The sequence below is a fragment of the Mesitornis unicolor genome, unplaced genomic scaffold, assembly GCF_000695765.1.
Source record: "Mesitornis unicolor isolate BGI_N332 unplaced genomic scaffold, ASM69576v1 scaffold843, whole genome shotgun sequence".
Lineage (NCBI taxonomy): Eukaryota > Metazoa > Chordata > Aves > Mesitornithiformes > Mesitornithidae > Mesitornis > Mesitornis unicolor.
Window position 1 is genome coordinate 484 of NW_010173736.1, and position 13,164 is coordinate 13,647.

The 13,164-nt window shown below is 37.1% G+C and overlaps 1 protein-coding gene across 1 annotated transcript in view; it reads left to right on the forward strand.

The window, feature by feature from the left end:
* Positions 1–263: 263 nt before the first annotated feature.
* Positions 264–13,164, forward strand: part of LOC104537797 (probable ubiquitin carboxyl-terminal hydrolase FAF-X) — a gene marked incomplete at both ends in the record, with an annotated part of 27,905 nt that continues 15,004 nt past the window's right edge. Inside the window, 8 exons of the mRNA XM_010180794.1 lie at positions 264–504; positions 715–864; positions 975–1,095; positions 1,576–1,706; positions 1,965–2,243; positions 5,681–5,806; positions 7,480–7,605; positions 11,102–11,268. Of these exons, the coding sequence (XP_010179096.1) occupies positions 264–504; positions 715–864; positions 975–1,095; positions 1,576–1,706; positions 1,965–2,243; positions 5,681–5,806; positions 7,480–7,605; positions 11,102–11,268 (1,341 nt within the window). The remainder of the gene's footprint in view (positions 505–714; positions 865–974; positions 1,096–1,575; positions 1,707–1,964; positions 2,244–5,680; positions 5,807–7,479; positions 7,606–11,101; positions 11,269–13,164) is intronic.

The window sequence follows — 13,164 nt, forward strand, 5'->3', positions numbered from 1 at the left end:
AAAAATTCTGTCAGTGTTCCTAACCTGACGGTAAAGTTGACAAGATGTTTAATTCACTTGTGCAGAGTGTGGCTTCTTAAAAGTTGGTGTATGTTATGTTTGCATCATTGCTTGGGCTTTCATAAATAAAAATAATCTCATGCTGGAGTGTATCAACGTATGCAAAGATTTGATTTTGAGATATCTGCAACACAAAGTACAGCAGGAAAAATAATTTCTTTCATGAGAGCAAAAATAACTTTGTCTGGTTTGTTTTCTTTCAGAGCTTTCCGTGGTAAACACATCACACTGGTAGTTCGTTTTCCAAACCAAGGCCGACAGGTGGAAGATCTGGATATTTGGTCTCATACAAATGACACAATTGGCCAAGTACGGCGTTGTATTCTCAACCGTATTAAAGCCAATAGTGCGCACACAAAAGTAGAGCTGTTCATTGGTGGTGAGCTGGTGGACCCTGCAGATGATAGAAAATTGATTGGGCAGTTGAATCTCAAAGATAAAACGGTAGGTGTTGCAGGTTGATTATTCATGTCAAATCAGATGATGCTTCCCTTTTGTAAATGCTTGAAAAATACCATGCACGGGAGCACGTACTCCTGTGAAATAGTTCCATTCCTCCTCCTTGTGCTATGCCACAAACATTATATTAGATGCTTATTTAGTAAAGAATCTTCATTTTTGCATAGTATTAAAACTATGGTTGTATTTTTTCAGCTAATCACGGCTAAGCTTACCCAGATAAATTCTAATATGCCCTCGAGTCCAGATAGTTCTTCTGACTCTTCAACTGGTTCTCCTGGCAACCATGGCAATCACTACAGCGATGGTCCAAATCCAGAAGTTGAAAGCTGTTTGCCTGGAGTGGTAAGCATATACTTGGATTCTGAAATGAACAGTTTTTTTAAGCACTTCTTCACTCTACTTTGTCTTTAAGTAAGGATTTTAATGGGGTTTTTTTATTTGCTTATTTTAAGATCATGTCACTGCATCCTCGATACATCTCTTTTCTTTGGCAAGTTGCAGACTTGGGCAGTAGCCTAAATATGCCACCTCTTAGAGATGGAGCACGTGTTCTTATGAAGCTCATGCCACCAGGTATAACTTCATTTTATCCTGTTTTGTCTTGTAATATCCTGTATAATAATTTTTCACCTGTTATATAAAAATGAAGACAGGAGAGTATTTTCCACTTTCTGGTAATTTCATTAATACTGTAATTCATTACTGTTATCCTAATTAAGTTGTATGTATTTCCCAAATAGTTATTTCTTGTCTGTCATGGGAAGTTGTGTAGCTTGCAGTTCATCCTGGGGTTCAGTGCCACAGTGCAGTGAAAATGGGGAGAAGTATTGTATTTTGAAGTAGTTTTGTAGCATTGCTTTAATAGGATCACTACTGTACTGACAGAAGTAGTCATTGCAGAGCCCTTCATAGTCTGATCCTGTTTGTTAGTTACATGTTTTTGCAACTTTTCTGATACATTTAAGATTTTTCTGATCTATTGTTGTAAATACTAATGGCTTGTTCTGGAGTAGTTGTGTTATAAAATGTTCATAAGTTGCGTTTTTATTGCAGATAACACTACGGTTGAGAAGCTGAGAGCTATTTGCTTAGATCATGCAAAGCTTGGGGAAAGCAGCCTTAGTCCGTCCCTTGATTCTCTGTTCTTTGGTCCTTCTGCCTCACAAGTGCTCTATCTAACAGAGGTTTGTGATGCTCTATTTGTTCTTTAAAAAACTTCAAATCTTTTTGGCAGTCCTGTCTGTAACACTGTGGAAGCCTAAGATTAAATTTTTAATTGAAATTACCAATTGAAAGTACTTAACAATTTACTGGAATAAACTGGTGTATGGAAAATGCTGTCAAAGCATTGCTTACGTAGTATCTCAGTATAGTCTCACGTTCAATCATCTATATTCAAGCCAGTGTATTTCTGTTAGTTAACTCTGTATTTTGTTCTACAGGTAGTTTATGCCTTGTTAATGCCTGCCAGTGCACCTCTGGGAGAAGATGCCAGTGACTTCCAGTACAACTTCTTAAAAAGTGGTGGTTTGCCTCTTGTATTGAGCATGCTGACTAGAAATAACTTCCTGCCAAATGCAGATATGGAAACTCGAAGGGGTGCCTACCTTAATGCTCTAAAAATAGCCAAATTATTGCTAACAGCAATTGGATATGGCCATGTTAGAGCTGTGGCTGAAGCTTGTCAACCAGTTGTGGAAGGCACAAGTACAATTTCACCGGTAATATTTACAATATTTATAATAAAATAATGTCTTGATGCAAATAGCAGTGTACTCTGGCTTTTATACTGTCTGCAGCAGCATCTGTCTGCTCTCCATTGACAGTCTCTTTGAGTGAATTGCATGTCAAGAACTCGTACTTTCAGACAATGTTTTCTGACAATTCTGAAAAAAAGACATCAACTTACTAAACAAATCCTGTTTCTGACTGTAGGGAAGTTAGTGGAGATTCACCTTCTCTATATAGGACTTTCAATGGCTTGCATGATTGTCAGTACAGAACTTTCCATTTTCAAGTATATCTATTCCATGAATGTGAATTCTGATATTCTTTTGAGCTGTTGAGTCTATTGAAGGATGTGCCTCTGAGTTTCTCATATCTCCTATTTATGATTAGAACATAAAAGAACAGAACTGATGCTGTGTCATGCCAGCCCTTTTTCTACACAAAAATAAGTCCTTGGCTTGCTAGATTCCTAATTCTGACCATTGTTTGTAAAAATTCTTACAGAGAACAACTAGGTTCATTGCAAAGATAAGTGTTGATAGTTGAAAGGTATCCTGAGATTTCACAGAGTTGGAAAGGGAAAGTACAAATATAGGTGTTCTGAACTGGGATCTCATGTGTCTATAGTAGTAGATCTTGTGCATGTTTAATATGGCTAGTTAGTTTTTCTGTATCTGGACAAATATGTTATGGGTTAAGATTTTATTTCTGCCCTCTTCCAGTAGGTGTACGATGTTAAAATTTGCTGCTGTCCTTCTTGAACGTTTGCTTCTAGGTATTCCAGCTTTTTTTTTATTTTGTGAAGTTCTGTCCCAAATAGTTGCTTATCAGCCTCTACTCAAGAATACATGGAAGGCCTTACTTTAGAGCAGTTTCTTCCAGAATATTTAATAAGATCCACCTCTGAAGCAGCGAAGTACATTGCCCTTAAGTCTCAAAAATGAATACCTGCTCTGGTTAGCTCCTTTTCTTGGAAGATACCAGATTCCTTCTTTTTAAAGGAAATCAAAACTCTTGATGATTACAAAGAGACAAGGAACCCTTTTCACATCTCATTTTAGGATACAATAGAAACATCTATTACATTTGGAACACAGAGAACATCACTTGAATCTTGAAGTATTGTTTGAAACAGATTTACCCTGACCACATAGGACATGACAACATTTACCTATAACTACTGACTAACATTTGCTGTTAAGTGTTGCAGACATCTAACTTTATTATTAACTGATTTGTTGGAAGAACACAGTTATTCTTGCTGTCATCATTATCCTGTTTGAAGGACTTTGGTCTTAATACTTTTTATTGCTGCAGCACTACAGAATCACAGAATGATAGGGGTTGGAAGGAGTCTCTGAAGATCATCCAATACAACATCCCTGCCAGATCAGGATCACCTAGAGAAGATCACACAGGAACCTGTCCAGGCAGGTTTTGAATGTCTCCAGAGAAGGAGACTCCACAACCTCTCAGGACAGCCTGGTCCAGTGCTCTGTCACCCTCACAGTAAAAAAGTTTTTCCTCGTGTTTAAGTTGAATCTCCTTTGTACCAGTCTGTGACCATTGCCCCTTGTCTTGTTGCTGGACACAACCTGGAAGAGTCCGGTCCCATCTTCCTGACCCCTGCCCTTTAGATAGCGATAAGCATTAATGAGATCCTCCCTTAGTCTGCTCCTCTCCAGGCTAAACAAACCCAGTTCTCTCAGCTTTTCCTTATATGGTGAGACGTTCCAGTCCCCTCATCATCTTAGTGGCTCTACACTGGACTCTCTCCAGTAGTTCCTTGTCCTTCTTGAACTGGTGAGCCCAGAACTGGACACACATTCCAGATGTGGTCCCACTAGGGCAAAGTAGAGTGGAAGGGTAACCTCCCTCAACTTGCTGGCCACACTCTTCTTAATGCACCCCAGGATGCCATTGGCTGCCTTGGCTGTGAGGGCACTTTGCTGGCTCATGGTCAGTTGCTGTACATCAGGAACTCCAGGTCCTTTTCCTCTGAGCTGCTCTCCAGCAGGTCAGTCCCCATCCTGTACTGATTCATGGGGTTGTTTTTCCCCAGACACAGTGCTTTACACTTGCCTTTGTTGAATTTAATTGTGTTTCCCTGTCCAGCCTTCCAGCCTGTACAGGTCATGCAGCACAGCCTTCTGGTATCATCAGCAATAAGTTTACACCTTAGGATAGAGATTGGGTTTGTAAAAATCTTTCATCTTATCATATCTAAAGCATAAGTAGTGTAGCATAACTTTGTCTTGGCTTTTCATCAGTACTTGAGAGAATGAGGTAACCAAAACTATGCATCTGTTGTCTTCCAGTTACTGGTCTGCTGCTGTCACTTGGACTTCTTAAATTTATTATTTTTTTTAACTTGCTTTCATATAAAGTTGAATCAGTAACGTTGTTAAACATAGTATTCTGGTGCATAGGTCCTGATTTGCCCCTGTATATATTGTTTGATCCTTTTACAGCCTGCTTCTGATAGCTAACTGACTGCCAAAGGTCCATTACAGTCTTCAATGGGAGTTATGTATTTTGCTGTGTTTTTATATCATGTGTTAATGAAGCTGACAAAGCAAAGGGATATGACCAGCACCAGGTGTTACAGACCAACTTCACAGTGTCTTCTTAGCAGTATTTGAGACAGATTTTTTTGAATTAAATGGTGCTAGAAAACGAAGAAACTCCTTTGTACAAGAAGCTTACACTTCTAACCACAGCGCACACAGTCTTTTCAAGCAAGTTTGTCTATGAGAAGGGAACAGTCATTTCTAATTTGAAGTGTCAAATCTGTGGAGCTCTGTCAGCCAAAGGAGAAGGAACTCTCTGCTGAACCCAGTACAGAAAAGATAAAAACTTGTCTTGCTGCTGTTTTGGTTGTGAAAGAATGATCAAGAACAGGAGAGGGAATCTCGAACAGTTTTAACAGATTTAAACAGAAATAATTCTTCAGTAGTGCTCAAGCTCAAATGTTTAAAATGTACTTAACTAATGAATGCTGCAACCATGTTCTGTGTGAATGCTATTAGCTAATCCAGAGGGAGAGACCCATTGTTCTAGCAAACTCTTTCTTTCCTACATTAACAGAAGGGGGAGGCGGCATTGTAGTTCTGAATGTTCTGTTAATTCGAAATAGTCTGATCAATAAACAAACCCCCAAACATAAGTAGTTTTGAGCAAGTGCTGCTCCTCTTAACTGTTTGTACACTTCCAATCCTGCACTGTAGCACACAGAGTCTTCAGATGCGATGGTATCTATTTGAAAAAGGCAAGTTTTAGTTTTCTTTGTGTTTGCAGTTTCTCTAAGTAGTTTTCCTTCCAAGATCTTACGTATTTCTACCAAACTTTTCCAAGTAACTTTGTTTTTGTTATCTTCTTGCTTTACTTTTTCCCCATGCAAAATTAAGTATAAGAAATAACTTTCTTCCAGATAAACCAGGCTACGCATGACCAGGCAGTGGTGCTACAAAATGCCCTACAAAACATTCCTAATCCTACTTCAGAGTGCATGCTAAGAAATGTAGCAATACGTCTTGCACAGCAAATATCTGATGAGGTTAGTGAATTACTTTCTGTATCACCTTTTTTTCCTGTAGTATCTTTTTTTTATTTTCAATCCTTAAATTTGTTGCTTTGTAAGACATGGATTTTCCTTCCAAAATGTCATGAAGCTTTTTAGGTAATGTTCATATGGTTCATAAGCTGTTAACTAATTAGAAGTATTTAATGTATTGTTTCCGTATGCAATTCTGAAATTCAGTGTCTAATAGCAAAAAGCAGCTTAAGTGAAGTAGGCAGGTTCTGTACAAGCTCTTTAATGGATTGTGAATATTGTTACATTTAAATCATTATTTTTAAATGCCGGAAGGTGAAAGTCTTGCATTGCTGCCAGTGTATCTCAATATATTTAAAAAACATTAATGATGTGAGTGAAAAACTGGGTTGTAGAGGTTGGTAGTGTTAAACCATGTGCTTTGCAAATATAAGAAGTCTTATCTGTATTGTACTGTATGGTATGACCAAACCCCATTAGGATTTGGAATTATGAGTCATGTTAGTGAATACATCAGTGAATTCTGCTGAATTCAGCAGATGCTAAAATCAGAACTATTGCAACTTCCTCTTCCACAGTGAATTGGGATCCCTCAGTTTCCAGCGTGAAAGCAATGAATATTGTATTTCTATACTGTGCAGAATTTCTTCAAAGCTATCTCAAACAATTCTGAGCTATCCAAATAAAAGTAGTCTTGTATTGTCATCCTCATGTTGAAAAGCACACCATTTCTTCTGAACAAAGAGCAGCATCTAAAGAAAGACTGAACCATCTTCCTTCTGTTAATGGTGGTATTGCATCCACAGGTGATTGTATGTGTAAAATCAGCCAATTGAACTCTACTATCATTAACTTCCTTCCACAGAAGAAAGGTCTTTTGAGGCGAAATATGAAGAAAGGCTTTTAAATGTGCCTTTGTCCTTTTTGAAGGACTTCTTATAAATAGTTTTTCTTCCATGAGGCACATCAAAGCAAACAAAATCAAAATTTCTTTTACAAGAGTCTATACAATATTGCTGTTAATGTCTGTAGTATTCTGACATTATGAAAAGTACTGTAGATCTGTATTTCATATGTGTTGTAGTTTGCATTTGAAAGACTTACATATTTTAAACCCTGTGTAACTTGAATATAGAACTATCCCTTTAGATATTAATCACATACTTGGTAAGTGTTAGTTTGTGTTGCTGTCAGCTAGGACAGTAAACATCATGGGGAAGGACAAACACTAAAACAGTTTCAACTTCTTACATTAGGTAAGAGGTTACCTGCATTCCAGATGCATTCTTTGGTTTTTTTTTCCCCCTAAAACAACGTTTTAGCATTGAAGTTGGTGGTTTCTGCTAAAGCTTACTCAAAATCAAAGAGCAGCAAAAATTTGGCAAAAACATTCACTTTCTTGTTATTCCTGGTACTTGTAGCATTATGATGTAAGATTCTGTAATACATCTAAAATACATGCTACTTCCTATTAAAAGATGAAATGTTACACAAGTGAAGTACAGATGCTTTTCAAGATACCACATGTTTTTTCTCGAAGGACAAATTCTTCATTTAATTCTTTAAATTTCAGATTTTCTATAAAATTTGTGATAATTTAGAATACACAATGTTATTTGCAACTGCATTTTAATATTGCTCTGGTTTATTGCTCTCTTTTTTTATTATTTTTTCAGGCTTCAAAATACATCCCTGATATCTGTGTTATTAGGGCAGTACAAAAAATTGTTTGGGCATCAGGCTGTGGGTCAGTTCAGCTGGTTTTCAGCTCGAATGAGGAAATTAGTAAAATCTATGAAAAGGTAAGAATTCTAAGCTGCTGCTTTTCTATGTAACTGTTCATTTGTTTACAAGAGGGACATTGTTAACCAGGTCAGGCTTAGTGTGATAAGCTTTTAGCTTGTTATCTTGGCGATGGTAGATTTTAAAGTCTAGTATGATCTGTCAGATAGTTTTATTTTCTATTCCAGATTCCTTTTCTTGGTAGCTGTTTAACTAACTTGAATCTGGTGTCAGTTCTAAAATGCACCAGTTCCGTGAGCTGCTGTAGCATGTTTTCTTTCAGCCCAGTTAGGTTCCATATCTAAATAAGAAATAAGCACTTCTTTGCAGTGCTCATTATCTATTCTTTGAATTTAAAGGATCTGTTCTACAGAAGTTGAGTTTAAAGCATATGTGTAGTCTAGAATGAGAAACAAGAGCCAGTTGATCTGAAATTAGCACAGAAGTGCTGGTAAAGTGAAATAATTGCTAATCCTGTATGGCTTTTTTCCTTTTATTATGTAGACATACAGACCATCTTCATAGTTTCACGTGTGGTTTACACAAATAGTTTGAATTTCGTGGTTATGTATTAGTATGTTATCACGCACCTTGTGTTTAACAAATGTTGCTCACAGTTATGAGAAATTGTAATCTGTATTTTGACTGATTTTTTTTAAAAATATTTTTGTTTTCTGAATATCTTTACTTGTTCGCCGTAAAACCAAGTTTTGTATTCAAGTTTCCTGCTTACCCGAGAGTAACGGGGAAGGGAATATATAGGGAAGTTTTATTCTTGGTGTATTAACTATTGTGGTTAAATTATCAATTGGAGTACTTACTTCACCTTTCCATTTAGCTCATGTAGTGGTATAACAGCATCTGCTTCTATTGCTTGTGAGAATGACTTCATTAAAGAAGTTGGAGTCTTTTTGGTTGATGGGTTTGGTTTGTTGTTTGGGGTGTTTTCTGGGGGGATGGGAGGTGGGGTGATATAACCTGCATGGAAGAAGTCGTTTAGTTAGCATAACAGTCCAGGCACACGAAGATGTGCTCTTATATGTTTACATTTGATGCTTTAAGAGCAGTAGTGCACTAGAGAAAATAAAAATATAACTAAATATTTTTTCTGGCGTTTTTCTGTATGAAAACTTTAGAGTTAAGTTCTGTGAAAATATTTTCAAGCAATTGAAGTTTTAATGTAGGTGAAAATTGAGCTGTGCATTATCAATCCTTCAAAGCTTTTTTGCGTGGCTTGTTTTGTTGTTTGTTTTTTGGTTTTTTAGTTGACCATTATACGGACACTTGTAATAAATGGCAGCTGCATTTGGTTTATCCTAAGCAACAGGGAAATAAAAATTGAACGGAAAAATTGGAAATGAAAAAGAGGAGAAAATTGGAGAAGTAGTAAGGAGGAATAAAGTACACTTTGTTAAAATAACATTGGAGGAGAGGAAAGTATCACAGAAATGGAGGAATATGATGCAAGAAAGGACTTCTTTTTAAATTAAGAGAATTTTTTTTTATTGCAGATGAGAGAAAGTAACTCCTGTGGTGATTTTATAAAGATTGAATATACTGGTGACTGGCAAACACTGGCTTAGAGGAAAAAGTATTATAAGAAAAATGCTTTCCATTTTCTATGTTTGCTGTTAAGCCTTAGACTTTAACCTTATAGGTTGTAGGAGCATTTTGCTAAGTCTGTGGGGTAGAGATTCATCATTAAATGTTTAAGAACAAAAGCAGACTAATTTTTGTGGAATCAGGAATGACATATCAGGATTCCTAAAAACATCAAAGGCGACTGTGGTAAATCTTATTTTAAGAGGCACTCCAGGGTAGTCCTTTAAGTATGACTTCTGAAAGCATGTTCTGAGCACTTTAAGAAGCTTCTGAACGTAGCTGCTGAATTCAGTTAAACTTTAAAGTCAAGATAAATTACTTTGAGAGTGTAATTTTTATGGTACCTCTTCTGCTTCCTGCCTCAAAAAATTCTGGTGTGAGAGCCCTTGCAGTGGTTGACTAAGACTGTGTGTGACTCCAAGTCACTTTTCAAACTGCCATCTCCTCATTAGCTCAGAGAAGGCCCATTCCCATCTGAAATACTGCAAGTACGCTGCTTGTACAGACCCCTCAGTTCTTGGTGCCTGACTATAGGGAAGTGCTCAAAGCCAGGTTGGACGGGGCTTTGGACAACCTGGTCTAGTGGGAGGTGTCCCTGCCCATGGCAGGGGGTTGGACAGGGTGATCTTTAAGGGTCCCTTCCAACCCAAACCATTCTGTGATTCTATGATTCTGTAAGTACTTTGAGTATAAAACGTACTTTGCCTTTCTTCTGCATGGCTACACCTATGCATAAATGACTTTCTTTTCTAGACAGGACTTCAGTGCAGAGCAGGTGCAGTCCTGAACTTCTGTAGAGCATTCTGCTTTTACTTTCATATCTTCTGTCAGAATTACCACATCCTCCTGTTGCAGTGGTAGTGACTGTCTCTGATTTTTAGCTGTGGTGCAAAGACAAAATCGTGTCTGTTGCCAGACTGGGGCATATTTTTTCTCTTCTGCTGCTGTTTACATAATAGTTCTCTCTTCTGTATTGTAATCCTTTCTTTCTGCCTTCTTCATTTTGATAACCTTTCCATATATGACACAAATACTTATTCTGTGCCTCTGGTTAACGTTGCTAACCTGCAGCCATGATTACTGATGAATTAAGATAGAAACCTGTCCACGTTCAGTTTCTTCAGAACTTCTTCAAGCTGATTAGTTTTGGCTTAGATGGAGAGGGCTCCCTTTTTTTTTCTTCCAAAGTATTTGATTTGTGAAAGTGCACTAAAATTGAGTCACATGATTCACATGTTTTAATTGAGAGAATAACCTGTGTACTGGTGATAAATATTATCCTTGCATATTTCAAAAGTTACCACAGCAATTGTGTTTGAAACCTGATTCAGCGGTTTCATGTTTCTGAAAAATAGTGAAATGCTGAATAAATTCTAGCACTATTAAGAAGCTTTTGGTCAGTGAAGTTGTGAAGTATCAAAGCTTTGCAAAACTGGGCTTCTTGATGAGTTACACAGCACTACAGCCTTTCTCTGTTTAAATAGTGATTGTTGCCAAAGATTAAAACTCCAGGTTCTGAGTACTAATGAAGAGCATCTTATTTAAAAACAATAATAATTTTAAAAAAACAAAACCGAACAAACAATCTCCCCCCCCAAGCAAACAAAACCCAAATACAAACCGACAAAAAAACCCAACAGTACAAACTGATATAACTTCTGCCTACAAGCTTCCCATTTAACTGCTGGCCTCTTAAGTTCTACCTTTGAATCCTCCTTTGGGAAACACAGTACTGGAAGTTCAGCGCTTTGAATCACATCTGAGTGGGGTGCATTAAATGCTTGGCACTGATAGTCACTTCATATACAAATCTGTGGTTTGTGTTTTGTATTTAGTGTGTATACCTTAGAGCCAGTTGGGTTTCGTGGGACTTTGTTCTGTACCCACTTTGTGCTCTCTTGTTTATTTTCACAGACAAATGCAGGAAATGAACCAGACATGGAAGATGAACAAGTTTGCTGTGAAGCATTGGAGGTGATGACCCTGTGTTTCGCGTTGATTCCAACGGCACTGGATGCACTCAGTAAAGAGAAGGCGTGGCAGACGTTTATCATTGATTTGCTACTGCACTGTCACAGCAAGTACGTTTTGGTGGTGCTTTGGGTTTTTTATCACATACATTATTTTAAAATTCAAAGTATAAAGCCTGAACACAGAGCAGTGACTTCTTATTTGTTTTTTCTGTAGTTGTCCTCATTGTTTAGCAATATAATTCTGTAATTTGGATAGCTAAAGTGGTAACTGTATCAGTCTTACCTCCTTTGTACTCATAAGGAGGATATTGTCAAGCCAGATGAATGTCTGATAATGTGCTCCTGATGGCTTTAGAACAACTTACTAAGAATAAAAAAATAGGTCCTTTGTTTTTCAGAAATTATGTTGATACTTGCTACATTAGAATATTTAAGAAAATTAGTGAAGTCATCTAAGCCTTTCAGTACCTCTTAAATGAAGTCAGATTGTGGCTCTCTGAGATGATTGAGGTCAGAATTTCAGCACCATGTTTTGGGTTTCCTAGTTTGCTAGCTAAAACATGTTGAAAAGTCTTACATTCGGGAATATTCACTATAACAAAAGAGTCAATAGTATCATCAGAGTATCTCTTTACAATGAACTACTTGCACACAGTGGTGAAGCTGTGGAGTGTTATTATCAGAATCCCACAAGCTTTATTAGTTTGCAACCTGTGATACAGGATGCTGAATTTTCAGCTTCACTGAAGCTTGTTATTATCACTTTAAGTTCAACAAAACATGCTGACAAATGTATGTTGCAATTTTACACACTAAACAAAACAAGCTGTCTATCACTATTTTTGGTAACTTTCAAGGCTGATGAGTAAGATATCACTAAATTTTATTTTTAAAACTGTCGACAGTTGATACGAAGTTACTATTTTGACAGTAAGTGTATGTTGGCCGCATGTCAGATTTGGAGTACCAGTACAGCTGAATAGCATGGGCAAGTGTTAGTGTTTTCCCATCCTTTGATTTAAAAAAAAATAAAATAAAATTTAAAAAATTATATGGATCCAAAGATTTGTCAGGTTTGTGGCTTTTTTATGTGATCTTAATTGTACAAATACAAATAATGGATGATAGTTTCTGTAATAAATTTCACTGTAATTACTTGATTTTTCTGGCATTTTGCTTTGGAATGAGTCCATTTAACTGTTAATTGATTACAAAAAATTATTAGTCTGCTTTGTTTCACATTTACAACACAAAGTAAAATATTGAAATAGTTACTTGCAAGATAGCAAAGTTCTGTTTTTATAAACGAATAGTGCCTATGACAAACCTACACCAAAGAGGGCTTGTTCACACTAAAAATTTGAAAACTGCAGATTTTCTTTGAGGATTTTTCTGTTCTGGTTGTGTTTCCCAAAGAAAGTGAATTATTGGTTCAAATCGGGAACTTGTATATCTGTATCTAAATCTATCCTGAACAGCTTAGTCTGAGTTTCATTGTGCAGGTTCTATCTAACACAGTTTGTGATGGAGGTAGATGGTCTTTTTAGCAAAACCTACAGTCTTGATTTACAGATGGGAGTATCTGCAGTGGTTCTACCAGTCTATTCCAGTGGTTACTCCTCTTGCTGCTTTGAGCTTTGTTGACTGAATTTGAATCCCAACTATTGCACATTGTTACACCTAGTGAATAGTTGACTGTTGGACTTCTCTTGCTATTGGAAGAAACTACATGTGTCCCCAGCTGGGGCTTCTCTTGCCACATGTTTTGTTGGCATGTCAGCCCAAGGCTGAACAGCAGTGGCTTAATTCCCCATGTATGTTAGCTTTTTTGCCCTTTAAAAATAAGAGTAGCATTAATGGATGGGGTTTGCTTGGGTTTTTTTTGTCAGAGGGGATGATTTTTTTTTTAAGGGCTTCTCTTACCCAAATGGACTGCTGCTCAGCTCCTTATCTCTGCTTTCTTTCCCCACTAGAATGGGAAGTGAGATGAATTTGTTGTAGGGA